The sequence below is a fragment of the Tamandua tetradactyla genome, chromosome 1 (assembly GCF_023851605.1).
Source record: "Tamandua tetradactyla isolate mTamTet1 chromosome 1, mTamTet1.pri, whole genome shotgun sequence".
NCBI lineage: Eukaryota > Metazoa > Chordata > Mammalia > Pilosa > Myrmecophagidae > Tamandua > Tamandua tetradactyla.
This window is the reverse complement of record NC_135327.1, coordinates 22,305,873-22,318,028: the sequence shown is the minus strand read 5'-3', so window position 1 is coordinate 22,318,028 and position 12,156 is coordinate 22,305,873. Positions and strand designations below refer to the sequence as shown.

The window sequence follows — 12,156 nt, the reverse complement described above, 5'->3', positions numbered from 1 at the left end:
CGGTACCCATGTTTCTTGGAGATGATTGTATAATGATACAGTTTTTGCAATATGTCTGTGTGATTGTGAAAACCTTGTGTCTGATGGTTCTTTTATCTATCTTATCGACAGATGAGTAAAACAGGGATTAAAAATAAGTAAATAATAGGGGGAACAAATGTTAAAGTAAATTTAGTAGATTGAAATACTAGTGATCAATGAAAGGGAGGGGTAAGGGGTATGGTATGTATAAATTTTTTTCTGTTTTTATTTCTTTTTCTGAATTGATGGAAATGTTATAAGAAATGATCATGATGATGAATATGCAACTATGTGATGATATTGTGAATTACTGATTATATATGTAGACTGCAATGATAATATGGTAAGAATGTTTGTATGTTGGTATGTTTAATAAATAAATAAATAAATAAAAGTGGGTACTTTGGGGACAGCAAAGTCCAGCAGTACTGGGGTTTGAGGTCTGTAGAGAGAGTTGTGGTAGATGAAGTCAGTGGAAGGGTGTTTGGGGCCAGGCCAGGGAGGGATAGGAGCATCGTGTCAAAGAGGTGAGACTCCTCTGTAGGTGGTTGAAAGGTGAGGAGGGGTCTGAGACTGAGAACCAAGTGCTATCAGGTCCTGGTTGTGTGAGCTTGGGCACATCAATCCCTCTGAGACTTGTTTCCCATATGATCAAATGGGATCAGGGCCATCATACATGGAGGGTCTAATGAAATGAAGTTGTACAAGTGTTCTAATTCTATTCTAGGGAGCATTTATTTGTCAGTCAGTGCTTTTAGGCAGCCCTGTGCTTGGGCCCCAGTGCTCATCGAAGGATTAGAGGTAACTCAAAGAATATTCCAAAGACTTTTGCCAAGTTCAAGATGTGGGGCCTGAGGCTTAGCCTGGATTTATCTTTTTGGCCTGCAGCCTTTTTCCCTGCCTGTTGAAGCCCCTACTTGCTGGTGGCCTTTTCTGCAGATAAACATTTGGTTGGAATTTGCCTACCAGCCTCTGTGAGTAATCAAGGCTCGCCACTAACCACCTGTTTTGGGGTGGCTTTTGTGCCCACCCTAGGCACTCAAGGAAGATGTGTCGGCCCTAGCACCATCCTCCGCTTTCTGCCCATGCCAGTGGCGGCTGCCCTTTATCTGAGCAATAAACAGCTTTCCACCTGCCTTCCGCTGCTCCTGGAGAGCAAAAAGGATCATGGAGCACAAGTACATTCTTTGATCTTAGTCACTTCCTTAGCTGGGAGGTTTGAGTCTGAGGCCTGTGAGTTTTGGAGTTAAGTCTGCACTGGTGCACTAGTGCAAGGCTCTCAATGTCTGTGGCCCTGATTCAGGTGATTCCTTGGGAGGTGGAGGCACCGCCACTTGACCCTGCAGGGGAGAGCACTTGGAAGCCTGCTCATCTTAGCGCCAGCATGTTAAGTACATTATCAAGTTGGAGGCTAGAGATGGGGGAACAGCCTGCCCTTGGTTCTGCCTTCCCTTCTGGCTGCAGCAGATAGAAACTCTCACTGTGTTGGAGAAGATGGAGTGGGGCAAGTGAAAGACATAGCCAGTGTAGCCCATTTGCTGGTCACATTCATTTTCCTCAATATTTATGAGAAAAAGAATAGTGCCAGGGTACTGAACAGGCCTTGGCATGAGGAGGGATGGGGTGACGGGCACTGTGGTGGGCTGGGGAGTCCTCAAGGAGAGGGGCAGCCTCTCTGGAAACAAGGACCAGTACTTCTCAATTTAAAAATACTGGCAACCTGACCAAAAGAGGGAAAAGAAATGTAACAAAATAAAGTATCAGTGACTAACCGCAACCAAAACCATTTCTGTTAATTTTAAAGAACAACTAGGGCTTTATCTGAGAATCTATAAAAGTTTCTCTTACTAAGATTACTTTCCAGGAATGTACAACCTCCAGTTGGGTTCCTGGGCCAGATAAGTTCTGAAACCCAGAAAGGCCAGCCTCTCCAGTTCCATTCCTCTATCCCACATAGCCAACAGCTTTCCAACCTCAAAGGAGAAGGTAGAGTTGTAACTGACAGAATAGGATTTAACAAATGAGTATGATTGCTGAATCATTATATTGGTATCTCATTTAGCCTCCAGTGTCTTGGAGCAGGTAGAAGGAAAAACTTTAAATTGTGGAATATGTAGCACATACCAAACTCTGAAATCTGTTCTGTAATGACTTGTTACAATGTACTTTGAAATTCATTGCTTTTTTGTATATTTCACAATAAAAAATGTTTAAAAAATACTGGCAACCAATTCACATTTCTAAAGTAACATCTGGCAGACTGGTTACTGGTGTGACTTGTCCGTTTGTATCCTCTGTGGGCTCTTGTGCCCAGACTCCTGAAAGGTGCCAAGACGGGCTGTGACAGGAAAGGGAGGAGGCAGAGCTGGAAGTGTTCTGCCTTGACCTAGGCGCCCTCTCACTCTCCTGCAGCCCAGCTCTTAATAGCCTGTCCCGTTTCCTCCCAACCACTGGATCTGCCTGACCCTTTCTGGCTCCTAGAGCCATGAACTGCCATGAGCCAATGCTGGCCGAGCCGGAAAGCTCTCGGTCCCTTCACACATCTGATGTTTCTGCTCGTGGGGCCGTCGACTCACCCGAATCTTGGCATCCAAGGAAAGGGTGGGAATTCCTTTCCAGGAACTAGAACAGGCTCTTCTTCCAAACCACGTGTCCCATATTCTAAAGCCTGGAGCCCCAGTCTTGAAAAGAATAGGTGCCCTCTCCTGCTGTCATTGTGATTCCCTTTGGGGTGCAAATGATGTTTTCACCTTCAAAAATCAGATTTAACCAGGGTAAAGAGGGTCACAGAATGGAGTAAAAATGTATAGAATGGGCATCCCAGGCCCTGTTTATCTCTGACCAACACAGAGTGGGTCTTAATAATTATTTCTGGACCAAAACTTTGAAGTTTTGTCTAACTTCAAAGTTGAACAATCTTGGCCCTCAATAGGAACAGCTTCATTTGTTCCTGAAATATGTCTGCTCCCAAACCCCAGATACCTAATAAGAGGTCAAAAGAAGGCAGCAAAATTTTCCTGCCAGCCAGCAGCTGCTGTCTTGACCCCTTCCTCTCGCTAAGCCACGCTGATCTGCAGACCCCTCTTTTAGACCCTTAGCACACTGCAAACTCTGCCTGTCCATGCTAATGGTGACCCAAGAATGTGGCTTCCCTTGGAGCTGGATGCAGGGGTGCCAATTGTAATGTCCTGATGCTCAGCCACACCCCTGCTCTGCCATTGTAAAGGGCCGAACACCAATGTCCTGGGCAATTCCCAGAGAGCTTGGGACCTTGCCTGTGGGCAGAGTTCCAACCCATGACCCTCCCATTCCTTCTCAAGGACGCCACACACATCTGTTCCTGGAAAACCATTTTAATTAGCTTACACAGACAGCAAAGAAGGAGCTGCAGAAGCTGGGCCTGATGGGCTATGCTTTAAAAACTGCCAGGTCTCCCTCCTGGCTGTGAACAGGGTTAGCAGCAGCTATGGGAGGCCCCAGGCCTCCAGCAGCAAAGGCAGAAAAAGTCACCCCTAGAAAGCTGGAAGGGGAAGTGATGAGGCTGTGAGGGCTTGGCGTACGGCAGACGAGAGTGGTGGGAATATGAAGTCACACGGGAGGCACTCACAGGTTCCATCCAGCAAGGCCTCTGGCCAACAGCTGTGTTTAAGGCCAGGGTCGGACAGAGTGGCGGCTGTAGAGACAGGATGAGAGTTCTGGCTTGCAAAGTTCAGGGAAGGGCAAAGGCACTGGGGCAGAAGCAGCTGTGGACCACAGGCAGGGCCAGGCTGGCCCCCTGCAACACCCATAGCAAACAAGGCTGTCCGTGCAGCTCAGGGGCCTTGGCCTCTCTGCAGGGTCCATGCCTCACCCGGCCCAAAGGCATCTCCTAGGCCAGAAATCAGACCCAAAGTCCCATGCCCAGCCCTGCTCCCAGCAGCCTGCAGTTGTGGGGCTAAGTCGATTTGGGAACCAGGTCATCCTCAGCTTAGTGGCAGTTCTGACAGCTGGGGTGGCAAGGAACCCCAAACACCCGGCAGCGGCAGCCGCCGCTGGTGTCTCCTGGGCCCTGGGCGGAGGTGGGGGGAGAGAAAAAAAAGTCAGGGTAGTGACAGCTGAGAGTGCCCCCCATGCTACACCACCATGCCCCAAGCAGCACACACTATCCCACTCTGGGCCTTTGCTTCCGCAGGTGCTTCTGCTAAGAATGACCTTCTCGGCTGCCAAGAACTTTCTGAAGGAGGCAGTCATCAAGGCCTCTTCTGGGTTCCCACCACACCCCTTATTACATTGTCTGAGTCTGCTCACCCCTAAACCCAGAGCAGAGAAAGGCCTGGATGGGTCTTTGCGTATTTGGGCTATGTCTGCACTGGCAGGGGAAAGAGAGAAGCTCCTCTGCTTCGTCTGTCTTAATGTTCACCTGTATGTGGCCATGAGTCCCCAGCTTCAGGGACACACACAAACGACAGCTATGTTCAGGAAGTGCTCACCGTGTGACAGGCACTCCTCTTGCCCATTATCATCTGAATCTGACAACCTGAGACAGGCCCTGCTGTCACCCCCATTTTACAGATGCAGAAGCCAAGGCTCAGAGAGGAAAGGGGCAGCCTCATTCCCTGGCCAGAGAGTGCCAGAGCCAGGCCTGGGTCTGCTTCTACTCCAGCCTGCACCCTAACAGCAATCACTTAGGGCACGGCTCGGCAAACTTTTGCCATAATGGGCCAGTTGGTGATTTCAGGGCTTTGCAGGCCATGCAGCTGCCTTCGTAATGCGGGCAGGCAGGATGTAAACAAATGAGCCAGGCTGTGCTCCAATAAAACTGCACTTACAGACACTGGAATTTGAATTTCATGTCATAAAATATTCTTTTTTTTTTAATCTTTTCAACCATTTTATTTTAAATGTAAAAAACATCCTTTGCATGCAGACCGTACCAAAACAGGCTGTAGTTCTCCACACCCGACTCTGGGGCGAGGCCCCTGCTGGCACCCTGCCCTGCCGCTCGCAGAAGGACTCACCCCTGGCCCCCAGCGCGGGCCCTTGGTGACCCAGCAGATCTCGGTGTGGCAGACAGTGCAGCGGATCCAGTCGCAGCCGTCCTTCTTCTGCACGACGATCTGGCACCGGGGACAGTGCATGGCCTCGCCCTGCTGCAGCATCAACTGGAGCGAGCAGAGCAGGACTGACCTCACGGCAGGGCCCGGGCAGCCGCCCAGCCTGGCCTGCTCGCGGGCCCTTCCCCACCAGAGGGGGACTGTCCCCACTGCAGAGCTGTGGAATCTCTCTCCTGACGTGTCTCCACCCGGGCTCCCTTCCCTTAGTCCTGCCATGCCCTCCCTCCAACAGACGCTCTTCCTGCTGCTCGCCCCTGGCTGCTTCCCCTAAGTCCTGCGGGCCCTGGATGGGAGGCAGAGCTGCTAGGGCTGTGTGGCCCCCTGCCCTTTCTGAGCAGCTCGCCCATCCCCGGCCCTCAGCCTGGGTCCCAGCCTCACCTTCAGCATCTCCGTGGTCTGCCGAGCGGCCACGTCGTTCTGAGCCCGCAGGGCCAGGTCATCCTGGTACTCCTTGCAGTTCATCTGCTCATGGATGGCCTGGGGGGGGCGAGGGGCGGGGGGGGGGGCGGTGAGACGCTTCCCTCCGGGGAGGTGAGGGCAGAGCAGCATCTACGTAAACAGGTAATGTGAACCGTATGCCCGTATTTTACAGAAGATGACACTGAGGTCCTGGGAGAGGAAGCCAGAGCTGGCACGTAGGCTGATAATTATATACACGCCTCTGCCGGAGCGCTGGGGGGGCGCAGAACCCCTCACCCCCCTCTTCCAGCAGTGGGCCCTCCTGCCTAGGCTCCACCCCTGCTGCTTCAGCCAAGTCTGAAAAGGCCCCTGGTTGTCTGCCTGCTCCTGACCAGTCTCATCAGCCATCACCTTTTGCGGTGATGGGGCAGCGGCTGGCCTGGGTAGGGCCCCCCAGGTGGGGCTCAGTCCAGGCTCGGGTTGGAGATCAGAACAGGGCAGGGGTTGAGAGTCTGGGGCCGGGACGGGGGTTCGGTCAGAGGCCAGGGGTGGGGCTTGTCCAGGTCAGGGAGCAGTTTGGGGCCAGGATTCAGTCCAGTTTGGGGACTTGGTGCCCAGGGCCTGGGGTCAGGGTTCAGTTTGAATGTGGGACTCGGTTTCCAAGGTGCAGATCGGTGGTTGGGTCGGGCACAGGCTCAGTCTGGGGCCCAAGCCATGCGCAACCACCGACAGGCAGCTCTAAATCACACTCCCAGCCAGCGACAGGAGCTCCATTCCCAGGGGAACAGGTACTCAGGTGCGGAGAGTTCCTGGCAGGGCCAGGGAGTCTGGGCAGTGGAGGTCCCCATCCCCACCTTGCAAAGCAGGCAGTTGGTGTGAAAACACACGGGACAGGTGAACTCGTTGACATCATCCTCAAAGAAGCACCAGCCCTTGCAGTCGGGGGTCTTGCAGTGGTAGCTGAAGGTGCTGCGGTTCTCGGCGATGGAAACGCTCAGGTCCAGGAAACGCTGGTAATCCTCAGGGCTCAGGAGCTGCGGACAGACCAGGCCTGGCTGCTTGGAGTCCCAACATCTGACATACGGCCCTCCGAGCCCCCAGTATCCTCCAAGAACCCCCAAATGACCTGCATCAACCCAGTCTAGGAACTCTTCTTTCTCTAACCCTCAGACTGTTCAAAATGCCACTCAGAAAGCAGAAAAAAGCCCTTCTCCAAACTCATCACACAGCTAAGCTCTGAAGGAAACCACATGCACAGGCCAGTCTGCAAAAACTGAGAAAGGCATTTACTTTCTTTCCTTTTTCTTTCTTTCTTTTTTTTTTTTTTGTTAGTCCCTGACAATGAAGGAAATGTCTGTCATAACACTAGCTGGATACAAGTTTAAGGATCAGATGTCTCAGAGTCTAAATTCCAGTGGCAGCACATTAAAACATAAAAATTTCCAGGTTTCAACAGAAGATTACAAAACATACAGAGAAACATGAAGCAGTGGCCCAAGCAAAGAAGATTAAAGCAGCAGACACCACCTGTGCGGTACATCAGACCTGGTGTATTCCAAAGACTTTAGAAAATGGTTCTAAATATGTTCAAAGAGCTAAAAGAAAGTATGCATAAAGAACTAAAGGAAATTAGGAAAACAACAGATGAACACAAAGAGAATATCAATATAGAGATGGAAATTATGAAAAAGAACCAAACAGAGCTGAAGACAAGAATAACAGAAAAAAATTCCCTGGAAGGGTTTAACAGCAGATTGGAGCTGACGGAAGAGAGAATCGGTGAACCTGAAGATACAACAAATGAAATCATCTGTCTGAGGAGCTGAAAGAGGAAGGAATGAAGAAAAGGGGACAGCGCCCGAGGGACCTGTGGGGCACACGGCATGCACTGCACGGGTCCCAGGGGGAGGAAGGGAGGAAGGCAGAGAGCAGATTTTCAAAGAAATAATGGCTGAAACCTTCCCAAATGTAATGAAAGCCATGAATATACACATACAAGATGTTCAATGAACTCCAAACAGGACAGACCCAAACAGACCCGACCACGGCATGTTATGATCAAACGTCGACCGCCACAGAGAGAGACTTCTGTCAGCCGTAAGAGAGAAGCAGAGTGCCTCATACAAGGATGCCACGAGAAGATGAATGCCAATTTCCATTCAGAAACCATGCACATAAGAAGGCAATGGGAAGTCATATTTAAAGTGCTGAAAGCAAAAATGTGCCAAACAATAATTCTGCATCTAGAAAACTCTATTTCAAAGGGAAGGAAAAATAATGTCCAGATAAACAAAAGCTAAAGGACTTTGTCACCACTAGGCCGGCCCTACAGGAAATGCTCAAGTGAGTTCAGCAGGTTGAAAGGAAAAGGCACTAGACAATCGAGGGAGACCACATGAAGAAATACAGATTTCTGATAAAGGTAATGACACAGGTAAATATAAATACCGGCATGACTGCATTTTTTATTTGTAACTCTACTTTTTACTTCCTTCAAGATCTAAAAGGCAAATGCATGAAAGGTGATGATAAATCAGTGGTTTTGAACTCATGATGGATAAATATGTAATTTGTGACAAGAATTACAAAAAGATGGATGGATGGGGGGTGTGTCAGTTAGATTCAGTTGTCAACTTGGCCAGGTGAGCAAACCTAGTCTTGTTGCTGCGGACATAAGCCAATGGTGCGTGAACCTCATCTGCTGCCAATTACATCTGCAGTCAGCTAGGAGGCGTGTCTGCTGCAATGAGCGACGTTTGACTTAATTGGCTGGTGCTTAAATGAGAGATAGCAACGCAGCTCGGCATTCCTCATCTCAGCACTAGCAGCTCAGCCCAGGCCTTTGGAGATGCAGAAAGAAGTCACCCCGAGGAAAGTTGTTGGAACCCAGGGGCCTGGAGAGAAGACCAGCAGAGACCATCTTGTGCCTTCCACGTAAGAAAGAACCTCAGTGGAAAGTTAGCTGCCTTTCCTCTGAAGAGCCAACAAAATAAATCCCCTTTTATTAAAAGCCAATCCGTCTCTGGTGTGTTGCATTCCGGCAGCTAGCAAACTAGAACAGGGGGTATAGGAACATAGTTTATGTATGCTAGTTGAAGTTAAACTGGTATCAAAGCAAACAAGATTGTCATAGATTTAAGATGTTAAATTTAAGCCCCATGATAACCACAAAGCAAATATCAGAGAACATGTAAAATCACAGAGAAGCAAGCAGAGTACAGATTACGAGGGCAGGGGCTATGGGGAGTTACTACAGAATGCGTGTAAGGTTTGTGTTTGGAGTAGAGGGAAAGTTCTAGTAGTGGATGTGGTGCGGGCACTGCAACACTGGGGACGTGATTAATCCTACTGCTTGGTACTACTTGGGAGGGCTTGGAATGGGAAGATTTATGTTATACGTATATGTTTCCATGAGTTTAAAAAAAGGAAAAATCAAAGAGATAATAAGAATTAAATACAATATATGATTTTGGATGAGATCGAAGGCTGGAGGGGAAAAGGTTCAAAAGGACATTACTGGGATGTAAAAAAATTGAAACACAGAATGTAAATTTTATATCAATGTTAAATTTCCTGAACTTGGTAACTACACGTAAGCTGATAACACAAGTGAATGTCCGTGTTCATAGGAAACATACATGGAAGTAATGCATGTTCAAGGAGCATGATGTATGCCACCTTCTCTCATGTGTTCTGAAAATGGATGGATGGAAGGAAGGAAAAAGGGAAGGAAGGATGGATGGATTATATGACAACAGTAGCAAAATGTTAGAAATGGTGCATCTGGGTATAAGGAGGTGAGGTGGGGTATGTTGGAGCTTTCTGTATGGGGTTTGTGTTACGTTTGCAACCGTCCTATAAGTTTGAAATTATTTCAAAATAAAAAAGTTATTTGAAAAACAGACAAAAATAATAACAAGCATTGCTGAGGAAGATGTGATTAAACCAATATCCTCAAACACCTCAATTTGAAAAAGCAATGTCGCAATAATGTTCCAACTATCCCCAAATTTTCTGGCCCTTTGGGACCCATCACACTTCCACAAGTTTATCCGAAGAAAATAATATGTAAGAAGGAAGAGACATCAAGTCAAATGCTCCTTGAACTATTACTTATAAAACAGAAAATGAAATTAATAAGAGAAGACATATAGACAGGATACGTGCTGTAGGGATTAAAAATAATCTTTAGAAGGATTCATTAACAACACAGCAAAAGCTGTTGAACCTGTGCTGGTTGCAGTGAGGAAATTATAGACATGTAACTGAGGACAGCCCAGCAGCCAATCGCAAGCTGCCCTTCTCAGGAGCTCCACAGAACACAGCTGAAAACGGAGCTACTCTTAGGGGTTCCCAAAGTCCTGCCCCATCAGCCTCCCTCCTTCAGAGCCTTTTGGGGCTCCAAGAAACCTGGTGAAGTTGGGGGTGTCCCAGGAGTGAGTCCCAGGACAGAGGCAGGTGTGACAGGGAGAAAGGGAGGGTCTGTGCTCGTGTCTGTGGGGTCTTCCATCTGGGCCTCGGCTACATCCACACCTGCCTCCATGTTGTGGGCTGGGAACCCCAAGATGCCCAATTCTGGGAAGGCCATTCCCAGCAGCTTAAAAACTGTGAGTCAAGGCTAACAATTCAGTTTGCAGGTGGCAAGAAGGCCGGGAGAAGGAAAAGGACTTGCCGAAGACCAGCTGTCGAGAAGGGAACTGGATCAGAGCCACATGAATCACAGTTAGCAGAGTAGACATGCACACGGAGCACTGCGGAGGCGCTGCGCCACCCGCCCAGTGTGGTCTCCCTGAACGGGGAGCCCTGGGGCAGAACCCTCTCACACCGGTGCTGGGCCCGAGGTGTGGCTTGCTGTGGCCAGCAGAGACTGGTTAAGTGCTGGTGCACTGAGGCTGCCCCCCTTGCTGCTCTTGGGACCCTGAGACCACCACCACGTGGTCAGACCCCAGCCAGCCTGCCGGTGGATGGAGGGGCCCCCAGCTGTCCCAGAGGAGACCACCATCAGGCAGCCCGAGCCTCCAGCTGAGCCTCCATGAGATCAGCCAGGCTTAGCTCAGGCCAGAACCATCCCGCAAAGCCCGATCCAAACAGCCAGTGTGCAGAACCACAAGCTAAACAGATGGCTGATCTTTCAAAGCCCCTGAGTTGGGAGTGATTTGTAACACGGCGGCAGAAGCTAAGCGCTGCATGCGAGGAGCAGCGCGCTCAGGGCCGCCGCGCCGGCCCCAGCGGGAAGACCATGGAGCAGGAGAGGCGGAGCTCACTTCTCCACCCCGAGTAACCCGGACGAGGTTCTAGGGTACCAGCGGCCAGAGAGGGGCTTCTACATTATACAGGGAGGGCCTGGAGGAAAAGGCAGAGGTATTACGGCGGAAAGGTCCGGGTGAGTTTACCCAATCGTGCCGGCCTCCGGGCAGCTGCACCCCGCGGGCAGAGCGGGTGAGGGAGGCCCTGCGTACTCCCGCTTGCCCGCCTCCGCAGCCGGCCGGGGGCTTCCACGTGACAGCCTGAGAACCGACAGGCTTGTTTCAGCCACACACAGAGACCCTGCAGCGATGCACAGAGCCCAACCCCCAACCCTGAGGCAGGCCCCACCCGGCGCCGGTTTGGGGGAGACTGGGGAGCCCACCCCTCGGGAGGAGAGGGGACCCAGAGCAGATCTGACAGCCGGCGAGAGGGACACTGTGCTCCGCTGCTGTGTCCTTTCTCCGTGGAAGCCCACGCGCTCAGGCGTGCCCAGCAGAGAGGCCGGGACAAGGGCGACCACAGGCGGCGCCAAGAGCTCCTGCCCAGGGCAGGGATCATGCTGCCAACGAATGGCAGGGCACTTCCCCGGGGTGAGAGCTGGGGCAGTTGAGTCTCAGCCCCACAGCCCCAGGTGATTCCACTCGGAAGCCTGGAAATCACCAGAACCATCGCGCCGGCAGGTAGATTCTTTGCCTAGGTGCACAGTGCCCATGCCTAGGGCTGTTGGTCTCCAGCAAGCAGAGAGACCTGCTGCACGGATAGGAGTTTCACCTGGTTTAGACCCCGCCCAGCCGGCTGTGATAGGTAAAAACGCCGGCTTAAGGGAAAGAGGTGGCTGAGAAGTGCTATTTGCTGGGAAGACAGGGAAGTGCTGTCCCGCCACATCTACAGATGTCCAAATGAGCTCGCATTTCCCCGGGGAGGCCTTGGCCTTGGTTTGACTGGGAATTACTTATAACCCAGGTGCCGAAGACCTTCAGTGCAAACCCACGCAACAATAAAATCTTAGGCAAGCAAGGGAAATAAACTTTCAAAATAACCTTATCAAGATGATCAAATGCTGAGAAATCAGCAGAAAATCACAAAGCACATGAAGATGCAAGAAGATATGGCCAAGCCAGATGACTAAATTAAAAAGCCAGAGGCGACACAGAACTTGGAATAACTAATCAAGAAAGTACATACAAATCTCCAAAATAACTTCAATGGTTTGGTTAAAGACATAAAGGATATCAAGAAGACACCAGAAGAGCATAAAGAATTTGAAAGAGTAAACAGAAAAAAAACAGAAGTTATGGAAATGAAAGATACTGTCAAATCAAATAGAAAAGGTACTAAACATACAACAACAGATTTGAAGAGGCAGAAGGAACAGTAAATGAACTAGAGGACAGGG

At 50.1% G+C, this 12,156-nt stretch overlaps 1 protein-coding gene across 2 annotated transcripts in view; it reads right to left on the bottom strand.

Moving 5' to 3' along the window:
* Window positions 1-3,356: 3,356 nt before the first annotated feature.
* The window catches only part of RBCK1 (RANBP2-type and C3HC4-type zinc finger containing 1), a 33,796-nt gene continuing 24,996 nt past the window's right edge, over window positions 3,357-12,156 (bottom strand). Inside the window, exons 9-12 of one of the 2 annotated variants that reach the window (XM_077112043.1) lie at window positions 6,368-6,547; window positions 5,493-5,591; window positions 5,019-5,162; window positions 3,357-3,694 (exon numbers count right to left, since the gene is read on the bottom strand). In XM_077112043.1, the coding sequence (XP_076968158.1) occupies window positions 3,476-3,694; window positions 5,019-5,162; window positions 5,493-5,591; window positions 6,368-6,547 (642 nt within the window). In that variant the 3' untranslated portion in view covers window positions 3,357-3,475. Of the gene's footprint in view, window positions 4,070-5,018; window positions 5,163-5,492; window positions 5,592-6,367; window positions 6,548-12,156 lie in introns of both variants that reach the window. The other variant, XM_077112045.1, reaches the window with a different exon arrangement.